Source organism: Pseudopodoces humilis, chromosome 4 (assembly GCF_049639895.1).
Source record: "Pseudopodoces humilis isolate 2021_Gansu_Grassland_sample_001 chromosome 4, ASM4963989v1, whole genome shotgun sequence".
NCBI classification, from domain to species: Eukaryota; Metazoa; Chordata; class Aves; order Passeriformes; family Paridae; genus Pseudopodoces; species Pseudopodoces humilis.
The window spans coordinates 38,470,253-38,494,597 of NC_142203.1; the positions used below are offsets into that span (position 1 = coordinate 38,470,253).

At 36.6% G+C, this 24,345-nt stretch overlaps 1 protein-coding gene across 1 annotated transcript in view; it reads right to left on the minus strand.

Moving 5' to 3' along the window:
* Nucleotides 1-5,095: 5,095 nt before the first annotated feature.
* ERCC6L2 (ERCC excision repair 6 like 2) overlaps nucleotides 5,096-24,345 on the minus strand; it is a 55,700-nt gene continuing 36,450 nt past the window's right edge. Inside the window, exons 16-19 of the mRNA XM_005522739.3 lie at nucleotides 23,151-24,336; nucleotides 22,327-22,481; nucleotides 8,271-8,458; nucleotides 5,096-6,680 (exon numbers count right to left, since the gene is read on the minus strand). Of these exons, the coding sequence (XP_005522796.2) occupies nucleotides 5,747-6,680; nucleotides 8,271-8,458; nucleotides 22,327-22,481; nucleotides 23,151-24,336 (2,463 nt within the window). The 3' untranslated portion in view covers nucleotides 5,096-5,746. The remainder of the gene's footprint in view (nucleotides 6,681-8,270; nucleotides 8,459-22,326; nucleotides 22,482-23,150; nucleotides 24,337-24,345) is intronic.

The window sequence follows — 24,345 nt, forward strand, 5'->3', positions numbered from 1 at the left end:
AGAAATACCACCATTTAGTCCAAGCACATTTTCCTAGACTGAACAGTCTAACAAAATAAGAGACTGCACATTCTCTTCTGTGCAGTTTGAAAAGAATCAAGAGAGATGAATGACACTGAATTCAGGTATTTCTGAAGTTACAGTTTTTCACTGATTTCTTTCTCATCTGCTAAGATTTATGAGTTTGACACAGACTATCAGATGCGAAATTACCCAATTACAACAATTTGACAGAACCACAAAATTCTAAACCACTAAATTGTTCTATGTTCCCAAGGTTCAAACAGCAGTATGTCAAATATGAAGGTAAAATACCTAATATTTCTTTTGCTTCAGGCATAAAATACTTATTTCATACTATCATAATTTCTTGTAATTCTGTACAAATTCTTGTAAGTTGATTATATTGTATAGATCATTTAAAATAGAATTCTAATTTATGTATACATAGATATGTATAGTATATAATATAAAGACAGTATATAAGTACATATACATTAAATATATATTATTATCTACCTCTAATGACTAGGGCATACAGTAATGTAAAGGAAGTGTCCATTACAAAGAACATAGGATGTTCCTTGTCTGTTTTTTCTAAATAGTGCAGAGTGACAGTCTGTCAGAAGCAGAACAGAACCTCAACATTTGACTAATAAGAAGTTATTCCTCAATACTCCCACCAAGTATGAGACTCTTAAATTAGAATTAGTGTATTGTAATTACAGCAATATATACAACCATGACAGAACAGTGAAGGCAAAGAGGCAAGAAGAGCACAAATGCCTCTAGTTACACTATATCAAGGGACCAAGCTGGACACAAATGCTCTAGTATATGCATATCGAGGGACCAAGCCAAGCTAATCTGAGTCTGCTGTGAAGGTCAAGAGACAAAAGCACAAAAGAGACGTTTTAAGAAAACAACTTTCTCAGAGGTAATTAAATTACATTTCAAATCAGACCACAGTATGAATGTTTTCCTTGCTAAAGAATTATAAACCAGAACAAGCAGGAACTGTCATAGAAGTCCCATTATAGTCTGAATCATGGAAAGGCAAGTGCTGATGACAGTTGTGAGCAGTTACCTCAAACAACATAAATAGACATTCGGTATTTGTTTTTAAAGCAAGTAGCATAGAATGATTTTCAGGATGATATGGGAGATCATGTTTACATAAGCATTCACATGATGGAAACAACTCAATACAAATAAAAGTGGAATAAAACCCCTCTAGTATAAACAGTTCTGTTGAAGAAAAAAACAGATTCACTCTGAGGTTAGCTGATATTTGTTTAGCATCCCAGCCATCCCCACTGATTAGTAATTGTCTTCATTGGGTACAGTGTTAGGGACTGAGAATGTTGCTATTAAATATACAAATCAGACATTGTGACATGCTACAACAGACCAATGCAAATTTTAACATAATTAAGCTGTCTTTGTGTATTTTCAGAAAATAATGCTTTAGTGCAATGGGCCTGTTTATGCTCCAACTTGTGCAAAATACAGGTACCATTTCAATTCAGTCATACTGTATGCTGCCACAGATACTAGGTCATGTTCTGACCACTCAATTCCATCCTCTCAGCTCTGGCAAACTCAGAGAACAACTGAGACAATCTGTCCTCAAGCATCATGCATATACATCATTCTTACATTCAATTACATCTTTTAGAGCACAATCTTCACTTGGTCTTTGAAAAGGCAATTCAGCTGATGTCAACTAAACAAAGGTTAGGATGCCAAGCAAACAACTCTGAAGCCCTCCAACCATCTGTTTAGATGTACTTTCTTCCTCTTTCAGAATTAGCTGTCAGAATCACACACAAGATATAGACTCACAAGGACATTGCTATGATCCACACATGATCTACAGGACAAGAGTTATGCCTCTTAAATGCTCTGAATCACTGCCTACCTCTCTCATCTGCAATCTAGACATCCAATTTCAGCAGCAGAAATTGCATCTCCTTAGTCATCCCTAGCCAATTACTTTTCAGGCACCCTCTCAAGAAAGGTAGATTATGACATGATATAAATGGTCATTACTCTTTCTTTATAGAATGGATGAAGTCAAGATGTACTGAACTGGGGAATGTGCAAAAACAAGGAGAGTATTTCTAACAGTATTACATCATTTGTTGCATAAGCTGGAAGGTATGCAGTGAATAAGATATGCAGGATACTGCAGGAATGGAAAAATATGTTGCAGCAAAGGCAGTTAAATGCTTCCTTGGAAGAACAAAATCCTCTCCTGCAATTGAGATTTCTAAGAAAGTAACTTAAGTAATCTTTTTCTTACATAGTAACATATTATCACCTCTGAATTATCCTGTGATACTTGATTATGTTATTACCAATCACCCTTTCCTCTTCTTAATACTGGTTTTTACAGCATTAACAGTGTGATGAAGCCATGACACTGGCATCAGTCTGCCTTCTGGGGCTCACATGACCTGCTAAAGCTAAGTAAATACATCCTTTCAAATGATCTTAATGTGTTGACAAATGTTTGCATCCACACCCTGACTTTTCTCAAACATACTCATTACCTGAAATAATTCAGTCTCCCTCCCTCAGATTAAATGAAATCTGTGTACCACACAGCTACTGCCAAATGCAGTTTTAAGTATAGCCCCAGTTTGCAAAACAGCTTATGATCCAAACTACACTCCAAATTAGACTCAGAACACAGTGTCTTTAACTAGGTCTTGAAAGATGATGGTTGTTGGGATAGCTGCATTCGTTAGCATAGACAGGGCCAAATTTCTTACTATTTCACTGGAAACCTGCTTTTTTTTTTCAAAGAATTTCCATTGAAGGCAATACTGAAAATAGTGGTACCACCTGCAAGGTCAGGGACCCACAGCCAGACTCATAGGAACTCCAAGGAGGAAAAAAACCAAGGGAACTGCAATAAAGAGCAGTAAAATCCACCAATTTCCACGGGAAAACAATGATACTCCATCTCCTGGATGATTTACATTCAGATCAGGTGACAACCACCATGAAGCTATTTCTTTATGCCAGGAGGCTGTTTTCCTGTAGTCCACATCTCCCTGCATGGAACCCTGTACATAGAAGTATGAACTCCACACTACCATTTTTGTTTTTAAAGCCAAACAAAATGATAACCACAGTTTTCTAAGAAGATATAATTGATCTCTTCAGTTCTAATATTTGAAGACTATGTCTCCAAATGCAGGTAAAATTATTTTTTAATTTGTTCAGATCCATTTTTTAAAATTATACAGACAACTTCACAACAAAAATATTACAGACAGATCCCTAGGGCTGTAAGTTGCAATATTTATGGCTTAGGTGATATTTCCTTGTAAAATACATTAAATTTGCAGAAAGCTACGGAGTGACACAGATCTTACATCAAGACATGTTCCCATAGCTCAGTTCAATTGCACATAACAAACAGACTTCCACAAATATACTGTCAATATTTGGCAGATGTGAATAAAACATGCACATCTATGGAAGTTTTGAGTTATGCATACCATCACCTTAAACGAGAAACATTTACTTGATTACTTCAGGAAAATTATGACAGCTTCATACTTGGGAATCAATAGAAATCTTACCTACCCAAATCAGATTTTGCCCTCTCTAGTACCTACTGATTCACACCATGACTGACAAACAAGGTGCTGTGGTGAAGCTTCCCTTCAGTACCCCAATACCAGCTGAAGTCAACAAGGTTATCCAGCCCCTTCTGGCCCTCAGATGGATGTTACCAGTCCCTCCTTCTGGCCAAAAACAAGGACAGTTTAATCTATGCAACTTTTAGCAGGCTCTTTCCTCTGCTGTTCTTGATCATGTCAGATACTAGCACTACGCAACCTACAAACTCCCTATAGAGTTTCCCTCCCTACTATCTAACTTCAATTATCTTTGGTGCAGCTTAAGCCATTTAACTCCTGTTTTTCTGCTGCAGACATAAAGGGGTTATTCCCTTACTCTCTTTTAATGTATTTGATGACCACATCTTTCATTCCACCGAACTTGCTCTTTGTTACCTAAGGAGCAGTTTCCCTCTCAAAACATAAGAACTCTACCCTGTACAGAAAGCTAATACTGATGCCACAAACAGAAGGCCTGAATTTATCTCAGGTTTATTAACATCAACAAGGGTGTCGGTATTCCTTGGCTTAAGATGACTTCCTTTAGCTGTACATAATTCAAATGTATCAATGACTAACAGATTATAGCTTCTTCTTTTTCTTTCTTAGTTCGTACTTTTTGTTGAAAAGCTGTTCCAACTGACCATTATACCATTTGGTATAATAAAGTAGTAAAAGCATAAATTCAGAGTAAGGGAAAGTTAGGGAACACATTAATCTTACTTATGTTAGCTACCTGTAAAGCTTTTATTACTTAACATTCATGCAAGATACTCAGCTCCCTGTTTCAGGTATTTAAGTCAGATATCACAACCAGGATTTTAGGTGGTTTCCACTTCTAATATGTTCACAATGGTTACCAGAGAGACAGAGTGTAGTCTACCACAGCTTCCCATGACCAAAAGTAGAAGCTGCTCCAGATCAAATTTAAGCTTATTTTCCAGTGGGTAGTCTTTCAGACCACAAAAACTATCACCATTCACAGACTGCTGCTGTGCAGGTTCAGTGTCCAGGATTTTAAAATTTCATAACATTTACCCTTCATAAAAACAATTTATACAGTATACTCAATGTAAACCTGTATACTAATGCTCACAAAAATCAAATATTAGGGTTAAGGTTTCCAGAGCAACATGAAGCCCTGTTCTCTTCTAGTTACGTGTTACAAGGTGCTCTTTCAGTCCTATAGCACTGAAAAATGTGACAGACCACTTGGCAAATGAGATATGACACTGAGTATCTTACACCCTTCCAATCCGTGAAGAATAGTTTTAATTTGAAAATTTTATTACATCCAGCATTCCACACGTAAGATAATAACTTGTCAAGATGTTAAAATTCCTTACTCCATATACACTGTATGGTATATTTCTTACACATATAATGTGCTGCATATTCCCTGACAAAGACATGACAGAAGTCTATAAAAATAAAAAACGGGAGATGAAAGAGTAATGAGATAAAATTTAACACATCATTTAATGAGAAAGATCAAATAAAAAAACTTGGTTCTTTACATCAACCAAGCTGAGAAACTCACTTTTATAGGATACTATGAAGATTTCAAAGGTCCACAGCTTCAGAGACTGAAGCTACTAGACACAGACATCATCCCTGTCTCAGGAACTCGTCCAGTCTCTACCACCTCAGAAAATATATGCATTATCATTGTTAAATCCTGTTATCTCTACATTGTGTTGGGATGACTGACAACATCCAAATTTAAGTAAAGGGAAAAAATCACTTAGTACTTCTATTGCGCCTAGGAATATAATCAGAATTAAAGAAAGCAAAGTGCAATCAGAAAATTCTAAAAATCATTAATATAAAATCATCATATATTACAGGCTACAATATATAGTACATATTCATGATTATGCACTTATGTACTATATATTAACCTGCATATGTAATTTCATTCATAATCACACTTGTAAAATGTAATTCTGTATCACTATAAATAGGAATTAATCATTTTACCTTTAATTTCATGGAATTACCATGTTTTGTGGCATAATGCTGTCAAAGTTCAAATAAAATAGTTATAGTGTAACTTCCATAGAAAACTTCCATTTTACTACATTACAAGATTTAGTAGTGGATGGTTCATCTCAATCATCTGCACTGTATTTTTTCCACAAAAAAGTTTCATTTCTTTTCCAAAGAGAACTTTCACACACTTCTCTCTCCCCTGTCACTGTGGAATGAGGGACTCTTTCACAAAGCTTCTCTATGACTGTTATATCTGTGAGCTTTCTGAGGCTCTCCTCATTCTGTTCATTCAGCATATCCCAGAAATCTTTTGGTCTCCCCTTTGATTTTTCTGCTTGTCCTGAAGAGAATCTCCTTGGTGATCCTGTAGATACCTTTCCATCATTTCTGAATATTTCATCAAGAATAGAGGTATCTCCAAGTAAGTCCATAAAATAATTTTTCTTGCAAATCTGAGCTTTTCTCTCTACATTTTCTGACTGAGACAGGGATCTTTTTTTGGGCAGCTGTGTTCCTTCTGAGTCTTGCTGTCCTTCACAACTTTTTACAGGCAGCACCTCAATTATTTCTGATTTACTGCTTAATGAGCCAGATGCCATAAAATCCTTGAATGCCTGACTGTTTCTTCTTTGGTTATGTTGAGTAGCAACACTGGGTGATTGTTTATATTTTGCATCAACAAACATATCTTGCAAGTAGGAGTCCTTGTGAAGCTGTTCTGCTTCTCCTTTATGGCACTCCTGGGTCTGCGTTTCTGTAGTTCCACTCAAAAGTAGTCTGTTAGCTGATGAAGGTCTAGACTTAGATCGTCCAAAATTAACAATGGATTTTCTTTTTCTGGAGTGTGTTGTACCAAATTTTCTTTCCTCACAGTTATGTGAAGTTTCTGTAGGTATTTCAAGTGAGAAGAAAGATTCCATGTCTGGATGCTTGGAAACATAAAAGTCCTTCAACATCTTCTGCCTGGTTTCTGATGTAGCTTTTACAATATGTTCTGCAAGGTCTTTCACTGATTCCACATTAAAGTGGGATACCATTTCCTCAAATTGTCTCCTGTAATTATCAAGAAGGAAAAATGTGTTACCCTTAACTAGGGGGTGGGGGAAATGGGGAGGATATAGTTCCAAGTCCTTTTAAAGAAGAGTTGCTAAACAAGAATTGGATAAATGCATGCACAGGAGACAAGCATTGTCCACGTCATCCTACCCAGTGAGTTACAGAATATTTTTTTCTGCTAAAAAGCCAAGCTCTAATTAAAATAGATCACTTTAGTTGAGTTAGCCCTAGTCTGAGGTCAGGGAACTTTACCGGAAGGCTGGAGAGGTAGGTTTACAATCCCATGCTGGAGAAAGGATATGAAACATGTAGCTTTTCATGTATGAGGGCTCCAAAAGGCAGCAAGATTTAACCCTGTTTGCCTCAAATACCACTTGATTGGCTAGCTCAAATTATTTGAGTGTGGTGACTGCAGTTGGCTTCCCACTCTGCCCTGCAATTACAACAAACTGAGGCATACAATCATCCTCATTCACTCTGGCACGTCCACATACACTACAAAGTCTAACTGCATGCCAGGTGCTAACAGATAACCTGCTCAATGCTCAACAGTGAATTGTTTAAGCTTTTTATTAGGTATGACGTTAGGATCTTGGAATAACAGCCTTAGTTACTTCACTGGCTTTGAAAATATTACCTCAGTAAATTTTTCATAAGTAATTATGATTTTGAACATTTTTAGAATGAAGAGTTCCCCTTCACCTGCCTCACAAATATTTGTATTTTCCCGTGTCTATAACAGTAAACAAACCTGACAATTACTGGCACTTTGACAATAACAGCATGGGTAACTGAGGCCAGCTAGACGATATGAAAGCTTCTGAATGCTTACAGCATTACCTAGATACCAGCTTTCATAAAGTAATTTACTTGTCTCAAGGCGAATTGAAAATAAATACCAAATACTTATTCTGTACCTTTGCCTATCTAGCTACAGCCTTCCAGTTTCTATTTCCACAAACCACCAAGCTATTTTTCTTGAACCTCTATCTACATAACAAAAGAATTTAATATTCATACTAATAATAGCAATAATTTAGGAAAAAGGAAATCAAGGAAAAAAATTATTATCCCTCCAAAAATAACGGGGGCAGGGAGGGGAGGGGGGAAGCCTTAAAAGAGATACAGAAAAGTATTGAGCAATACGCTGAAAAAGAAACATGAAGCCTAGTTTTTTTAACCACCATTCAGTGAAAGTGATGACATCTGGGCAAAATCAATAGGCAGTTAGAAGATAACATTATAAAATGCTCTATACAGTTTAAACACTGTTTTGTGGTAGCCCATGATGCACATACTACAAACATTCATGGTGATGACTTCTACACAGTTTATATGTAATGTGTCACAGTAATATATGACCATTGAATCAACATGTTTAAGTGATTTTTAGGTTCAATTAATTTTATTAATCAATTACAGTACTCATATTGTAGAGCGAGTCAAAGTTTCCCACTACTTTCACTCTTGCCATAGAATATAACAGTATTCCCTGAGTAGGGTCGAAAGAAAGACAAATGCAAATACTGAAAGGTAAGTTTGTTTCAACGTTAAAATTTTACTTCCAAATCAGCAAAAAAATCTCACCTGCGTATTCCTTTGGGTGTCTTTCCAATCAAGAAGGTGGTTGAACCTACTCTGTGTACTTTTTTGCTTCTCTGGGTCACAGGATGTATAACATACAGATGATGCTGCTTACTGTTTGTCAACACTTCTTGCCTTTCCTTAACAATTTTCTTCTCTGAAGTATTGTCTTCTGGGACTTCATAATTTTTCTAGTAAAATAAGACATTGAAATCATTAGAACAGCTGTGCCTCTGAGGTAATAATGCACCCAACTGTTTCCAATTCTGTCCCTTGTAACTAGCATTACCGGGGTATTGATTGAACACTAGGATTGGGATTCAGAGCTGAAATGCAGATTCCCTTTTCAGTTGCAAAATTCCAGCGACTTGAAGGGAAGTCTTGGTTCTCTGACATCTTGCACTAAAATATGATCCTCTTTAAACCTGAGTTATTTTTCGGAAATTCTCACAAATTCTCATAAAAATTTCGCCTTTGCCAAAACATAGCTACCTAGTGATATCCTCAGTCTTCCTACTAACACTGCTTCAGAGATGAAATCACAAATTGCATTCACATCTTGCCATGTGCTGTTCAAAATTTGGTTTCAGATCTACACTGTTTCTTCCCAATGCTCTTCTACTTGATCCATATCTATTTTCTTTATTTTCATGGACTGTGCACAATGTTCTTGAGCTTTAGGATCTCACATGTGTTCTGACCCCACTACTTTGGTAAATAACGTCCAACTAGCATACAGAGAGACATGCTAATATTACAGAACCTACAGGAATAAATTTTCACTTTAATGTGAAAATGCACAGCTCCAAAGATTAAAATTTTACTTCACCATTCTTCACCACGTATTACTCTACACAATACTGAAACCCCATCCCAAGCAAAATAAAAACCCTATTCTCCCAATAATAGTGTAATTTTAGTAAAAAAAAAAAAGATTTAATTAGTAGATGTAGATTGTAGATTATCTACATAAATATTGTACAGTTCTCTTGCTGGTTCTGTATACATTTGTTAACTTTCTTATTTTTTTTTTTTTAAATATGCATGGGTAATACAGGATTTTACTCAGAAAAAGAAGAAAGCAATCATAGTTTAAAAAACATTTACTTTTATAGATTTTTTGCATGAAAAACGGTATTCCAATCTCACTATGGTAAGAGCCTATTTTTCACTCTGTTAGGAAATCATGCCTATATAATTTAATTCAAGAAAGTATAATTTGAATAGAATACAAGACTAACCATGTCAATGCCTGTCTTAAAGTTATGTTAAACCTCCTTAAATGTGCATCAATCTACCTCTCATTAAACAAGACCAAAGTATAAGAGGCAGTACTACTTTGGTTTATACATTTGTTCAAATACAGAAGATTTTTAATATCTTTGGGAAAAAAGCCAAATGCTGTAAACATACTGAAAGTAATAAAATTGCTTGTCTTTGCAGGAAACCACATTTAATGTTAGAAGTATTGCTAATTGCATATAAATGCACAAAAAGCCATACTTAGTTCTGGAAGCATAAAATTTTAGGTACACTGCACCACCCAGAAAAACAACACAAAAATACCACCAAATACATTCAAAGAGCATTTCTTCTTCTACTTAGGAGTTGTTTAAAGGTGAGGCTTCTTTCTCATGACAAAAAATGTTACTGTTGATGACTTAAGTTTTAGCTTTCATGTTTTTCATGTTCTGTGCTGCCTAGGTGTGTAGTTTTGAGTTTCATATTAAGTGTTAGTGAGCTCTCTTTACAGAGTAGGTAAACAAAATAATTCCTTTTCCAGCTTTATACCAAGGATAAGTTTTACAAGTTTCAGGCCCAAAAGCATAACCAATGGTGGACTGAAGACAGAAAACAAGAAGGATGGGGCTTCATAACCTGAAGCTGTGATTGGACAATTAACCCTGATACGCAGAATAACCAAAACTTATAAGAAGGTGAGACTTCGTGGCCAGTCATCCATTTTGTGACCATTTTAGGTCCATCATGGGTGTAGCCCTGGCCTGGAGCTTGTACTGCCTAAGGTGTGTCCTTTAAGGCCTTTCGGTAAATAACTACTTCATTCTTAACTCTGTCTAGCCTCTGTTCTAGGTCAGCCTTCTCAAGGAATCACTGTAAAAAACGTTATTGCAAGAACTACAGGAGCTAATTCCAGTGAAAGTCTGCAGCCATTGTGAGTTACTCCTGAAAAACTTCCCAGCTCCCCAGAGCAAAGGCAACTGGTTACATGATAAACAGGCTAAAACACAACAAATGACTCCACTGAACTGGTGAATGCTTTAGAAAGCCCAACACCCAGTGCCTAAATCCAGGAACTTTTTTTTTTACAGAATAAACATTTTTTAAACAAACCTAAAACACTTAGGTTTTTTTTTAGATGTCTCCATGTAAAAGGTCAAATCTGATGTTTATTACTCTGAATGATACAATGGATGACAGGGTCTATGTACAAGTAAAATCTACAAAATTAGATTAAAATATTCTATCCTTCTACTAGCATTACAAAAAAATGAAAACTTCAGTCAATATTCCAGTACTGTCAACATTCTACACTGTTTTGCTTTCTTTTGAATTTGACTTCCTATATTGCTCTTCTATATTAATTCCTCTCATGGCCAGTATCTTTCCAATTATCTTTCAATATCTGCCCTCTTAATCACTGATCTCAATAAAAAATTATTTTCAACAGCTTTCTTTATTTTTCTCAAAGCCCTGTCACAGACAAATTACTGTGTCCACACTCCTTGCTTCTACATGAAATGCCATGTTGACTGCATAATGCTGGTCATGTTTGCACAAATTATCTATCACTCTCATCACATGCATTAAGACAATCTCACGAAGTAAGACTGAAATTAAGAAAACTTGATTCAGATAGAAGCCTCTGACTCTTGTTCTTCTACAGACACTAGCACATTTAATCTGTTTATATTATTGAATGTCACACTCTGTATCACATTCAATATGTCCTATTTGGATATTGTATGATAGAATAATAAAGGAAACAAAAATCTTTCACTGTAAGCTATAGCATACAGTGTCTGCTGTATATTACAAATATTTACAGAGAGAATGACAGCAATCAGGAAAGTCTTTACTAAATATTTAAATACAGTGAACACAATAGGCCTTTGCAGTGCATTTTATAAAATTTCTAATCATCAAATTTCTAATCATCAAAAATCAAAGTGAAGTTTCATTTAAACTTGACCAATACTTGTTGACCATCTGAAAAATTATGTTTGTCTATACTGAATTATCTTTAACACTATTATACATTTCTGTTTTCACAAACTTGGCAGAGAAGGGTAGGAGATGCAGCAAAATAATTACATTGACATCAAAGATAAAATATTTTGACTGTATTACTGAATGCAATATTTTTACTACTTTCTTAAACTTTGTGCACTTCCATTATATCAAGAAAACTTTCACAGCAAGTTCAAAAGAAATACACACTTTAAAGGCATACATATAAGATAAAGACCATACAAGTGGTTTAGCAGAAGGCAATGTTTTTTAATTGAAGAATTTAAATGAGAAAATGTTGCACTCCAGAAAAATCCCACTAAATGCAAACAAAAAGTTAATTGAAAGTACAATAAAATTAAATTACAAAGTGCTACTTTGAATTATGGAAAAACCCACAAAATTGTAGCCAGTTCTTCCTGTCTTATCCTTTTTTTCTTCTCCTATTCCCCCCTAATCTACCACACTTACTCTTAAGAATCTTTTCATACACTGCAATGAGAAAGAAGACAGATAAGTAGTTGTGCATAAAATGGTTTCTACAGTATTCAGAAAATCCAGGGATTCTTACTACAACTGAAAAATACCTCAAAGAAAGCATTCACTGACACCTTTCATTTAGGCTATGTAGTTTCAATCCCTTCTTCTTTCATTATGTAGTTCTCTTACTCTTGAAAATATATATTGAGTTTTGCATACCAATAATGAGTTTTGATTTCTTTCAATTATATATTACCTAAGAGGATGCAGCAATCAAGAGTCTAGCAAAAATACTAGACTATGTGTGCACATTCAGTGTCACACAATTCATTTATGGGTAACACTCTTCAAGAAGAATGAACACAGGCATCAAGCAAAAATTTAGGTGTTACAACACAGCAGGAATTTCTACTTCAATCTACAACTTTGTGAATTTCTACTGAATCTACAACTCTTGGATGTGTTAGCTCTGTATGGCAATCTGTCTCCTGCTGCCTAGTTACAGCAGTTATTTAAAAACAATATACACCTAGCAAACCCCATTTTTGTCTATCTTTGACAGTACAAAACTTCTGTCCTTTTTGTATCAGGCATAAAGAGGCAGCTCTATACTCTGGAGCAATGAATGCTAGTGCGTGTATATGCATCATCAGACATGACTGAGATGACTGAACATCTTAAGCCAGTAACTTCCCTTTCTTATAGTCCATTCAAGCAAGGCAAAGGACAATGTTTCACTTTTTAAAATACAGCAAGATGAAAAGGTACAGCAGAGTAAGTGACCAGAAGCTGGGAGCAGGATGAGTAGAGAAGAAAGAATCTCTGAGAGATTCAGGGATACTTGTTTTTCAAGCTGCCTCATATCTGTGGCAATTCGATAAGAAACCAGACTAACCAGAGAATAATGAACATCCTTCAGAAGCCTGAATCTGAAGCTGAAACTGGATGGCCAGGCCCAGAGAGTGGTGGTGAATGGTGCTGCATCCAGCTGGTGGCCAGTCACCAGTGGTGTCCCTCAGGGGTCTGTGCTGGGGCCAGTTCTGCTCAATATTTTTATTGACAACATGGATGAGGGAATTGAGTCCTCCATTAGTAAATTTGCAGAGGACACTACACTGGGAGCATGTGTTGATCTGTTGCAAGGGAGGAGGGCTCTGCAGAGCCCTGGAACAGCTGGATGGATGGGCAGAGTCCAATGGGATGACGTTTAATAGGTCCAAGTGCCAGGTCCTACATTTTGGCCACAATAACCCCCTGCAATGTTACAGGCTGGGGACGCTGTGGCTGGACAGTGCCCAGGCAGAAAGGGACCTGGGGGTACTGGGGACAGCCAGCTGGACATGAGCCAGCAGTGTGCCCTGGTGGCCAAGAAGGCCAATGGCATCCTGGCCTGTACCAGGACTGGTGTGGCCAGCAGGAGCAGGGAGGTCATTCTCCCCCTGAACTTGGCACTGGTGAGGCTGTGTGATGAGGCACCTCGAGTGCTGTGTCCAGTTCTGGGCCCTCAGTTTGGGAAGGACGTTGAGACACTTGAGCGCATCCAGAGGAGGCAACGAGGCTGGTGAGGGGCTTGGAACACAAGTCCTGTGGGGAATGGCTGAGGGAGCTGGGGTTGTTTAGCCTGGAGAAAAGGAGACTCAGCGGTGACCTCATCACTCTCTAAAACTTCCTGAAAGGTGTTTGTAGTCAGGTGGGGGTTGGTCTCTTTCTCCAGGCAGCATCTGACAGAACAAGAGGACGTTGTCTCAAGTTGTGTCAAGGGAAATATAGGCTGCATATTATGAGAAAGTTTCTTATGGAAGGAGTGATAAAGTACTGGAACTGGAATGGTCTGCCCAGGGAGGTGGTGGAGTCACCATCCCTGGATATCTTTAAAACAAGATTGGATGTGGCACTCAGTGCCATGGTTTAGTTGAGGTGTTAGGGTTAGGTTGGACTCAATGATCTTGAATGTCTCTTCCAACCTAGCGATTCTGTGATTTATTATGGATCCAAATTACTTCTCCAAAGTATTTTGCCAACATCAAGAGACCAGGAAAATTAAAGCTGATAAAATTACATGAATTTTAGAGGAATATGCAGTCATTTCCCCATGTATGTCGCATGTAGCTTTACTGCATAAACAAACTGAGACAAGGACCTTCCATAAACTCTAATATTTTGCTTGGTACTGGAGAATTGACTACTATATCACTTGAGAACAGACTGAATCCTTTCTATTTCACATTTACTTCTGAGTCTGTTTCTTCTACAATCAGGTAACAGAGCAAGAATTTTTCATTAGGAGCAATCTTACTAAAGCTTTTGAACCTTTACCTGAAGTAACTCCTGCAAGACATACCATTGTTTTTCACCAAAAAGCTGACCTTGAATCAATAGTTATTACTACTGGTGAGAATGAGAGGAAATACTTGGTCTATCTAAGAACTCAAAGCTTAAGGTAATTGCTTGTTCCAGCAGAAGCTGTGGACTTGCACCCATCTTCCTTCACCCTCTCATCCTTTTGTCAAAAGAGCAGCAAAACCAAAGATGATGCACATAAGTAATAATGAAAACTCCACTACAAGCTTAAAAGAATGCCACATATTACCCACTGCATTATGAAAACACAGCCAAAAGCGTAATAGTGGAATGGCTAATTCCACTGTAAACTGAACCAGTAAACTCAACAAAGCAGTATTACAGGCAAATCATTTGTGAAAAATTACTTTAAAGCTGAATACTTCCCATCCTAGAAGAGTGAGGACAAAGGCATGCTATCTCCCAAAAGCCTACTCTTTGTAAACAACTATCTAAACTTGTTGAATCTGAAAGCTGTGCAAACACACTGCAATCAGAGTTCCTTGATAGAAAGTCTTTGTTTAAATAATCTACAAAATGACAGTGTAATACAAATAAGATAAAGCAGAGTTCTTAATGACACAACTTTTGTATTTACAGTATTTTCAACAGTACTTAAATCTGAATTGGAGATACAAAGGGCATGTTTCTTCCTAGGCTGACAGCATGCTTAGTTTTCTCATTTACACCACATTGCAATAACATAAAGAGGGGTTTACCATTAATCCAGGTTTTACTACAAAGCATCTCGTTATTTCTCTGTCAAACACTGGCAATAGTGCCAAATGTCTGTCATCCAATTCAGGGGATTAAGCCTTCCTTTATAGTGCAATTCTTGTACAAATTTATAAAAATACAGATAAAGTTTCTTAGAGCTGGTCACAGTCTATATTTTGGCCTGAATTCATGCCGCAGAGGTTGAATATGACAGCTGGCAGGAAGCTGAGGGGAGAATACATCCTCCCCCTTTTCAGTCACCACATTTCTGTTGCCATAGTGATTAATCCTCAATTGAATGGCTGTCTTTGTACATTTCTTTTCAGTAAAACTTAAAGTAAACTTAAGTTGAAAACATGCAGTTGACAGAAAAAAAACCCTCAACTTTAGATATTAAACAGGTATAGTACAAGTTCTTGTGACTAATACTTTTCCATATATTAAAAAGTACAAACTCGTTCTAATGTGGGACATCATTGGATTTTCAAATTACTTAGTATGTCCTGTTCCCATCTTCCACCTTTTTTGTGAAACCTCCAAGCCTTCTCTAAGGACTTCCCCACGCTCACACAGCTCCCCCTCCACACCCTAGATTCCTGTTGAAGATATACTACATAAATTCAGCTGTATAGGAACTAGAGAAAGACTATCCCAGACTTCCATACTGTGCAAAACATGTATCATAAGCTGTTTTTGCCAATTAAGACAGAAATTATTTAGGAAAATCATTAAGAAATGCAGTCATTTAATTCAGAATAGACTAGAAACATTAGAAGAAAATATTTAAATCTTGCCTCTGGGAGGCTTCTCTTTCTTATGGTACCTAAGAAAAAGCTTCACAAATAGAACTTTCAGTGCAAGTTACCTAAAAACCTAAGGAAGTAAAAAGCTTCTGCACTGAAAATCAGGCTGCTTTGTAACTTGGAGTCCATCAAGAAAAAAAACCCCACGAAAATCAAAACCTCTAAAAATACTTAGTAGATGACTAAGGCCTTACAGAGTTTGCTAACACTTCCATTTTTTCCCCCAAATTAATGTCATAATAATTTTGGGCAAAATATCACATGAATTACTCAAGACTTCTTTCCTCTCTGAAAGGCTGAAGTAAATGTAGGCCTGTTCTGAAAGCTACAGTCTGGCTTTGCAAGTCCACCAAGTACGGTCTACAAGTTCATTTCATATGTTTGCTTTAAGAAGCTTTTGTTTTCCATATGATTCTTTCTGTGGCTACACAAGATAGTTCTTTTTGGTTTTCATCTATGTTCTTAACATATAGTGATAATAGAGCCAGCAACCTTCCATTTGCTTAATGAAAATACAATGTTCATAAAGTCTATTTGCACAAGACTTGAATTTCAACTCAAGTGTAGAACACAGATTGTTCTGTGTCATCAAATCAGGCTAAACCCAACAAAAAAATCCCAGAAAAAACCAAGTCATTTATTCCAGTAGATTAACTTGCAATATAATCTTCCTCCCTCAAACTTGTATATAGTAGACTGGAAAACCCAGCCTGTGAATAACCTTGAGTGAAGCAGCACATCAAGTGTGTTTTGTTGTCATGTAACAGCTCTCAGCAATTTTTACTGGAATGGCCACATGCCACACTGAATAACATGCATTTTCTACCTCAAGATGTTTACAATAATATAGCCTTGTGTAATTCTCCCTGCATCATGGCATCACAAATAGAAATGAAACTCATGCTTTAACACTCATGACTTCTTAGCAAAGATTATGAGTAGCATGGGATCTCAAACTGCACAGAGACACATCTGACTACTTTCTGTGACAAACAAGTTTCTAACTGTAAAGAAAGATGAGATGTACTATTAACATATCATACAGTGTAATCCGTATCTCCATATCTGTTTCTCCATATCTCCATATTTCCATATCTGTTTCTTCAGAAACAGCTGTCTACCACACTTCTGCATGGAACAGAAATCCCTGGCTTTGTTTTGATTACCATGGCTCTAAACACCTCCAAGTATTGACATGTAAGTTTCTTCTACATAATAACCACTCTCAGAAGCATCAACTCTTCAAGGGCAGATTATCATACTCTTCTTTGCTGCATCAAAAGAAGTGTGGCCACAGGTCAAGGCAGGTGATTCTGTCCCTCTGGTATTAGTGCAAAGGAAGGCCAAAATATTACTGGAGGGATGGAACACCTCTCCTATCAGGAAAGGCTGAGAGACTTGGGGTTATTTAAACTGGAGAAGATTCTGGAGACAACTTACCGTGACCCATTAGTACTTAACAGGGGTCTGTAAAAAAGATGGAGAAAGGCTTTTTAGCAGGGCCTGGTTTTGATCTAGTTAAGACATAAGAAGGCTTTTTTACAGTGATGATCATGAAACACTGCAGCTGGTTGTCCAAAGGGGTGGTGGATGCCTGTGTTTGGTCTGACTGAAGTAAAGTTCACAGCCCTTACAGCGCTGTGCTTTGCGTTGGTAGCTGAATGTGTGATGATAACAGACCAGTGTTTTGGCTACTACCAAGCAGTGCTTTCCCTCTGACATTCCTTTCCCCATCAAATGGGATGGGAGTGGGCAAGAACCTGGGAGGGGCCACAACCAGGCCAGCTGACCCAAATGAGCCAAGAGATATTCCATACCATACGACATCAGCTCAGATATACAAGCTAAGGGAGAAATAAGGAGAGGGGGGCACTCCTGAGTTTTCAATGTTTGCCTTCCAGAGGAACCGTTTATGTGTGCTCTTAAGTTCTTGTGTGAGCAGAGCTCTGCTTGTTTTGTACTTCTGCTGTAATAAAACTGCTTTATCTCACCCTGCTGGTTGTTCTCCATCTTATTCTCTCACCTGTCCCAGTGGGAAAGGGAGTGATAGAGTGACTGAGTAAGCACCTGGCACCTAGCCAGGGTCAACCACCACTGTGCCCCACCCCTGGAAATATTCAAGGTCAGGTTGGATATGGATCTAAGCAAACTGATCTAGCTGAAAATGTCCCTGCCGATTGCAGGGAGTTTGAACTAGAAGAACTTTTAGGGTTGTATTCTATAGTTCTTACGTATTTTCTTCTCAAAATCTACAGCAATCCAATACTGACAGTTGCGGGCCATTGTCAGAATACAGATAATCTTCACACAAAGGATATCTGCACTCAATACAGGAACTATTGATATTGCAATGTTTTTATTATAATTCTTATTCAAAGTATTCTACATTTAAGAGACATGCCATGTCTGTCAAGAAACACCAGTTAATCTTAGTCTTTTAAGTACCTCCCTCATCAAGCTTGAAAAATCAACTATAAATGAATCTCCACTGCTGTAGATGACTATTTATGAAAACCCATTCTGTAACAACTTGACAATGTCTTTCTTCACTGAGAATGCTGCTTGAACTCACTTAACAGATAGAGCATCTTCTATTTTTATGTAATTCCATGAACTTTTGTGATAAAAGGAACATGTTCCATAATTTGTTTTCCTTTCTTAAGGATCACGTGATAAAATACCTTTCCACATGTGTTTGCTACTAATCTTGTCAAACACAAACCTCCTTTAATTCAGGCGCTGGACAGGATTTATTTTGACTAATCAGATTATGGTTTATTCTCTTGCTCATACAGTTAGTGCATAGTTTATACTGTTACATTTATTACTTCTGGATTTTATCTCACCTTTCACAGCTGCCAAGTTGTGAGAGAGGTATCATGCTGTCTTGTTTTTATTCCTTGATGGCATACTTTATATTCTGGTTGCCACTACCAAACTGTGTTTTCCAGAGTCATATAGTACTTATAGAAATACAGACTAAACAAGCATTCAGTACTATAAATGTGAACATTCTAGCTAAACAAGTCAGTTTGAAAAATTCCTTTAAAAACCATATATAGACAATATAAGTGCACTCCCCATCAGCTCAGGGAAAAGAAGATTAAAGGGCTCTGCAGTCCTGCAGGACTGTTACGGAACCTGGAGAACAAAGCAAGGAAGGAAAAAGAATGAGTAGCAAGATCTATTGCTCTTAAGAAGTATCTTAAAGGTACAGAGCAATAGCAGATTAAAATAATATGTTCTACCTATTCAGAGAAAAGGTAAGCTAGGATGGACAAATACTAGGACAGGTAAAATTAAGTGTAGATTGGATAGTTATTACTGGATAAAAAGTAAGCTTGATTGAAGCCTACAGCTTAAAAGGTTAAGAGACTTGACGAAGAATTACACTAGTGCAAACTGCACAGATCTAACACTGGCCTTCTAAACTCACCAAGGTGAAATCTCAGGTAAGAAAAGATGTTCAAGTCTTACACTTCTTTATAACCAATTTAAATACAAGCGTGTTAGTAACTCATGTTCTTAGGATGTTCTACACACCTTCAGGTATCTTTTGAGGAACATGACTTGCTTCTCCCCATGCAACCTCTCTCATTTTCAAAGAAGATACCTTACAGGTTTTGCAGCCTGCTCCAGCTTTAAGCAGTTACTAGAACTTAAGCAACTACATTAGTCTCCATGATTCAATAATAAATGAAGCACTAACAAACCTAATTTATACTTTAAGTTACTAGAAGCAGACAACCAGGACGAAGACATTGTTTTACAGTGCTTTCCAGCAACTTTTTTCTGTTATTTGTACTCAAATAATTTCTATAAACTGGCTACTGAAACTAAAGACCTTAACCTAGATTCTAAAAGTTCAAGAGAAGTACCGAACCCAAAATGCGATTAGATGGCTAGTCAATAGCAAGAAATCAGCATGTCAATATTCTTAGAATACTTTAGCTTATTATAACATTGCTTATTATCCCTGTCATTACAGACTTCTATATAAGTGTGAAACAAAAATTCCACCAAGATTTGTAGGAATTCGTACCTCCCAATCTACAACTTATCCAATTCAACAGAATACTTCTAGTTTTTCAAAGTTCTTGAACCCCTTTCACAGAAAGACAAGTCATTGCTTGAAAAATGTATTAAATCAGAAATGTATTATTACAGAGTGCTTACTGAGTGAAATTGTAAGGCAGGAAGACAGAAGTGGCATAGATAAAATTAACACCCCAACGGACATTGTACTTAGCAGATCTGTCGATGAAATGCAAATAACCTTTCTTGATTGCTTCTACTTAGAAATAAAACAATTTCATTAACTGCGCTTAAGAAGGGACATAGATATGATCGGAGCATAAATATTATTCAGGTGCCTTCATGACACTATTACATAAAGCTTCAACCTAAATACACCTTAAAAAGCTTCTAATTACGGATCTAGTATCATTAGTACCCACAGCCAATAGAAAGAGCTACACAACTGTTTTGAGAAACTATTAGACCAATGACATTTGAAATCTACATCAATAAGAAATTTCAGAATTTCTGACAAAACTTTGTTTTCCTTTCAATAATTATCAGTTTCCAGTTAACATTCCAACATTCAAAACTATAATTTTATTTACTTAAAACAATGAGGGAAATTTAAATGACTCAGCTGTATTTTTAATATTATATATGTTGCTACTTTAATCTACTGAAAAACATTTTTATTAAGTAGCATTGTTTATGATAAAAGAAGTAGATACTCAGACAGTGAATGTCCTAACTTCAATTGATGGCAACTAAGTGAAAAAGGTCCAGCAAAACATGATGGCCAGAAGCACAACAGTGACCACGTTTTTCCACAAAATGTCTTCTAAGGAAATACAGAGCAATGAAGAAAGAAAAACAGTAGCAGTAAAAATCTAAGCAGAGAACTTTTCAAAGTTGTCCACCAAGTTCTCTTCTTAAGCAGAGTACTAAAAGCTCAAAATGCTACATTTAAGAATAGTCAGTCATCTAGATTTTGTTTCTACACTACTGCCTTTATGTAAATAAGTAACGGGAAATGAAAAAAGAGGCAGCCTTTGCCATGATTTTTGATGTTCTTCTTCCTACTTAGCAAAGAGAAGCGATACTACTGTTGCTTCTGAGTGAAAAGTGCACACCTTAAGAGTGACTGACAAATTAATTAACAGAATTTGATTTGCAATACTTGCATTCACACAGCTCTACATAATAAGCTGTAAGTTACATGAACACCACAAACCACTTTTGAACAGAGAAGAATCAACAGATATTTAGTCAAAGTACTCTCCTCAAAGTTTTCTTTCATTCTTACTTGGTTTTAATAATGTTGTCACCCATTGCCAATAAATAAGTACCTTCCTACTGTACTCTTGAGTATTTTTAATCAACTTTTCTGCTAATGAAGGACATTCTAATCAAATGTGTTAGAACTGAAAAGGCCTTACCTTTACTGGTTCGCCCAGTTTGACCTTCCCAGTATAAAAATTCCTGGCAACTCTGCTAATGGCTTAATTAAATACAGTACAACAACAGCACTGGAAGAAACTCTTCTAGCCACTGCAGATGTTCAACACCCCAGAACAACATGTCTTATATCTACATTTCTGCAATGACAGCTAATGTGTCTGTACAGACTAAGCAGCACATCCATCAATTACTTATTCTGTGCTTGTGGTTTATCTTAAAAAATCTATCTAGGAAACTGCAAATATTTATTACAAAGCACGCAACCTATTACCCAGATAATCAGAGCAGATTAAAAACACTACTGTGTGTAGTAAGAACAAAAATCTGGAAGCTGTACCTGAATTTTTTCCAGATCAGTGTGTGTTCCAAATGCAATTAAACAAGCTACAGGACCAACAAAAACATTAGCAAATGCTAACAAAAAAGCAATTAATAATAACAAAAAGCATTAAACGTATCTGTTGCTGCAACTAAGAACTCCCAGTAAACTCCAGTTCTATGTTTATGATATTAAACATAGACAGTTTGGCTCAACCACGTTTGTTCACCTCCCCAGTGGGGTCTGCAAACTCATTTATGTTCAAATTTCTATGCTACAGTGGCTCCAGAATGTACTGTGGCAACTGGATTTTTGTTAACTGGATCCAGGACAAACTGAAGATTTTTCAAGGCTCAAATCAGAAAAACATGACACAGAATTTGATTAAAAAAACCCCTATCTTTAATCTTACCATTTCTCTCACAGAAAAATCTCACAGAGGGTGCTGTGCTGTTTAATTCAATGCTTTTAAAGCTGGCTAATGTAAAAGCCACCCCAAAAAACCAAAGTAGTTTATTACACTTCCAACTGAGCATTGTCTTCCTCCCATCCTCAGTGTCTTTGATCACTGATGGTGGCCAGTAACAGAAGAACAAGTTTTTTAGAGCTTTTTTAAGATGAAAAATGAGGATAAAAAAAAATTAAAATGACATTTCCAAAAATATCTCTTTACCTTGGCACTACAGACAGCTACATTAGCAGGGAGCTGGGAAAACTGCTTCAACTCAAATACGTCTCGCACTGCCCATCGGCTCAAGTGATTTTCAGCCTTGCTGGATCCAACCACATTCTGATTTGAATGAATATATGCCACTTCTTGAACACCATCTGATACATTATGAGAAAAATACAAAGATGTTGGTTATTCCAAAGGTACTTCTGAAAGGTTATTCTGAAGGTATACATTTGCATTGAAGGACAATGTAGTTTTTAAAAAGTTACATTAAAGTTGAAAAAATCATTACAATTTATCCAGCTAATTTAATACTATGTGAATTTCAGGGTGGTTATTTTCAGATGGACAAAGATGTTTCAAAGTATCTAAGGCTTCATAACTGCAACATCAGTGGTTAAAATTAAGTCTTTCAGAATCAAGTCTTCTACATGGTGTTTAAAACTCCCACACCACTTTTTTTTCCTGTATATTTTATTTAAAAGCCCTGTCAAGACTCTTAAGATTTTACAGTTCAAATATTTAGTTTGTGAATTCTTAGTAAATCTTCAATCTCAGCATATTTCAAGAGACGGTAAGACTTTAACCAAGAATTGCAAAGCAGCCTGTCACCCCTTAAGACAGAAAAGTAAGACTAATAAAGATACAGGAAAATATTACTAAATAATAACTTAGCAGAGCATTTATTGTATCTTGTAACAAAAAAGGTTACAAGATACAGTTCCTGCTTGTACAGTGAGTAGACCTTAAAACCTGCTGACAGTGGTAAATTAGACATATGCTATAACTTTAGTTACAGTAAAATCAAACAAATTAACAGTTACCTAAATATTTGTCCATTGATTCAATTGTTTTCTCTTGATGCTGAAATTCAGTTTTACTTGCATAAGTTCTATGCATAGCATAATTAATAGACTTCATTTGTGCAACAGAGGTATCTTGAAAAGGATGCAGCATTTTAGACCCAAACTGAACTCTGACTCTCTGTTGTTTACACTTAGAGCTTTGCTTCCTGGCATGAATTTTCTCAACTGGAAAGTTATCTTCAGAGGATGAGAATTCATCAATATTTTGAGAATCACTTTCCCTTCCATTTCCGTGGGGCTTCTTTGCTTGTAGCAAAGATTTGGAGTCATTATCTAGTTCATGGTTAAGGGAGCATCCTTCCTTCTGCTTCGAAGTTCCTAGCTTTCTTGATTCAGAATTATGGGAAAGTTCAATATCATCAGACTCATCACTTACGTCACTTGCTCCTTTCAAATCAATGTCATTCTTGACATCTTCAAAAGACATGGCATTGCTGAAATTTGACTCAGTACTGTGGAATCCAAACTGTCTACTGTTTCCCTTAAATACAAACCCAGCTTTTTCTTTTGCTAACTCTTCACAATTTTCAGATGTAGAGCTATGTGTTTCAACTCTTTCAGTAAGCACTGGTTGCTGGCATACTTGAACTTGGGTAGGAAAGATGATGTCATCATCCGCTTCAGAACTACTTTCAGTTTCCATGACTGTATCACATTGCTCTGAAATACCTTGATCCTCATTTTTTCTGCCCCCTTCCTCCTCAGAGCCTGATAAACCAAGACAGTCTCTACTATGCATATCTTGTTTTTCAGTTCCATTTGGAGACAGAACAGCTTTCTTATGCTCCAAAATAGGCACATTGGTTTGACATTTCTGAAAACCACCATGCTTGCAATTTATTTTTTTTCTTATAGTGTGATCATCAGAACTTGAATGATGAGACTTATAATTGTCATCTCCTTCTTTGGTGGTTTCAATTTCTTTCTGCAACAACTTGGAGAATCCACACTGCATCAAGGAAAGCTGTCCTTTTGTTACCACAAAATTATTTTCATTGCATGGCTTCCTTCTGTCACATTTTTTCACAGAACTCTCCAGAATATCATCATCACTAAAATCATCCCAAAAATCAGCTTCTTCTCTTTTTAACTGTGCCTGAATCCTCTGGGGATCTCCATCTTCTTGACAGTCTGGCTGTTCATACTACAAAAA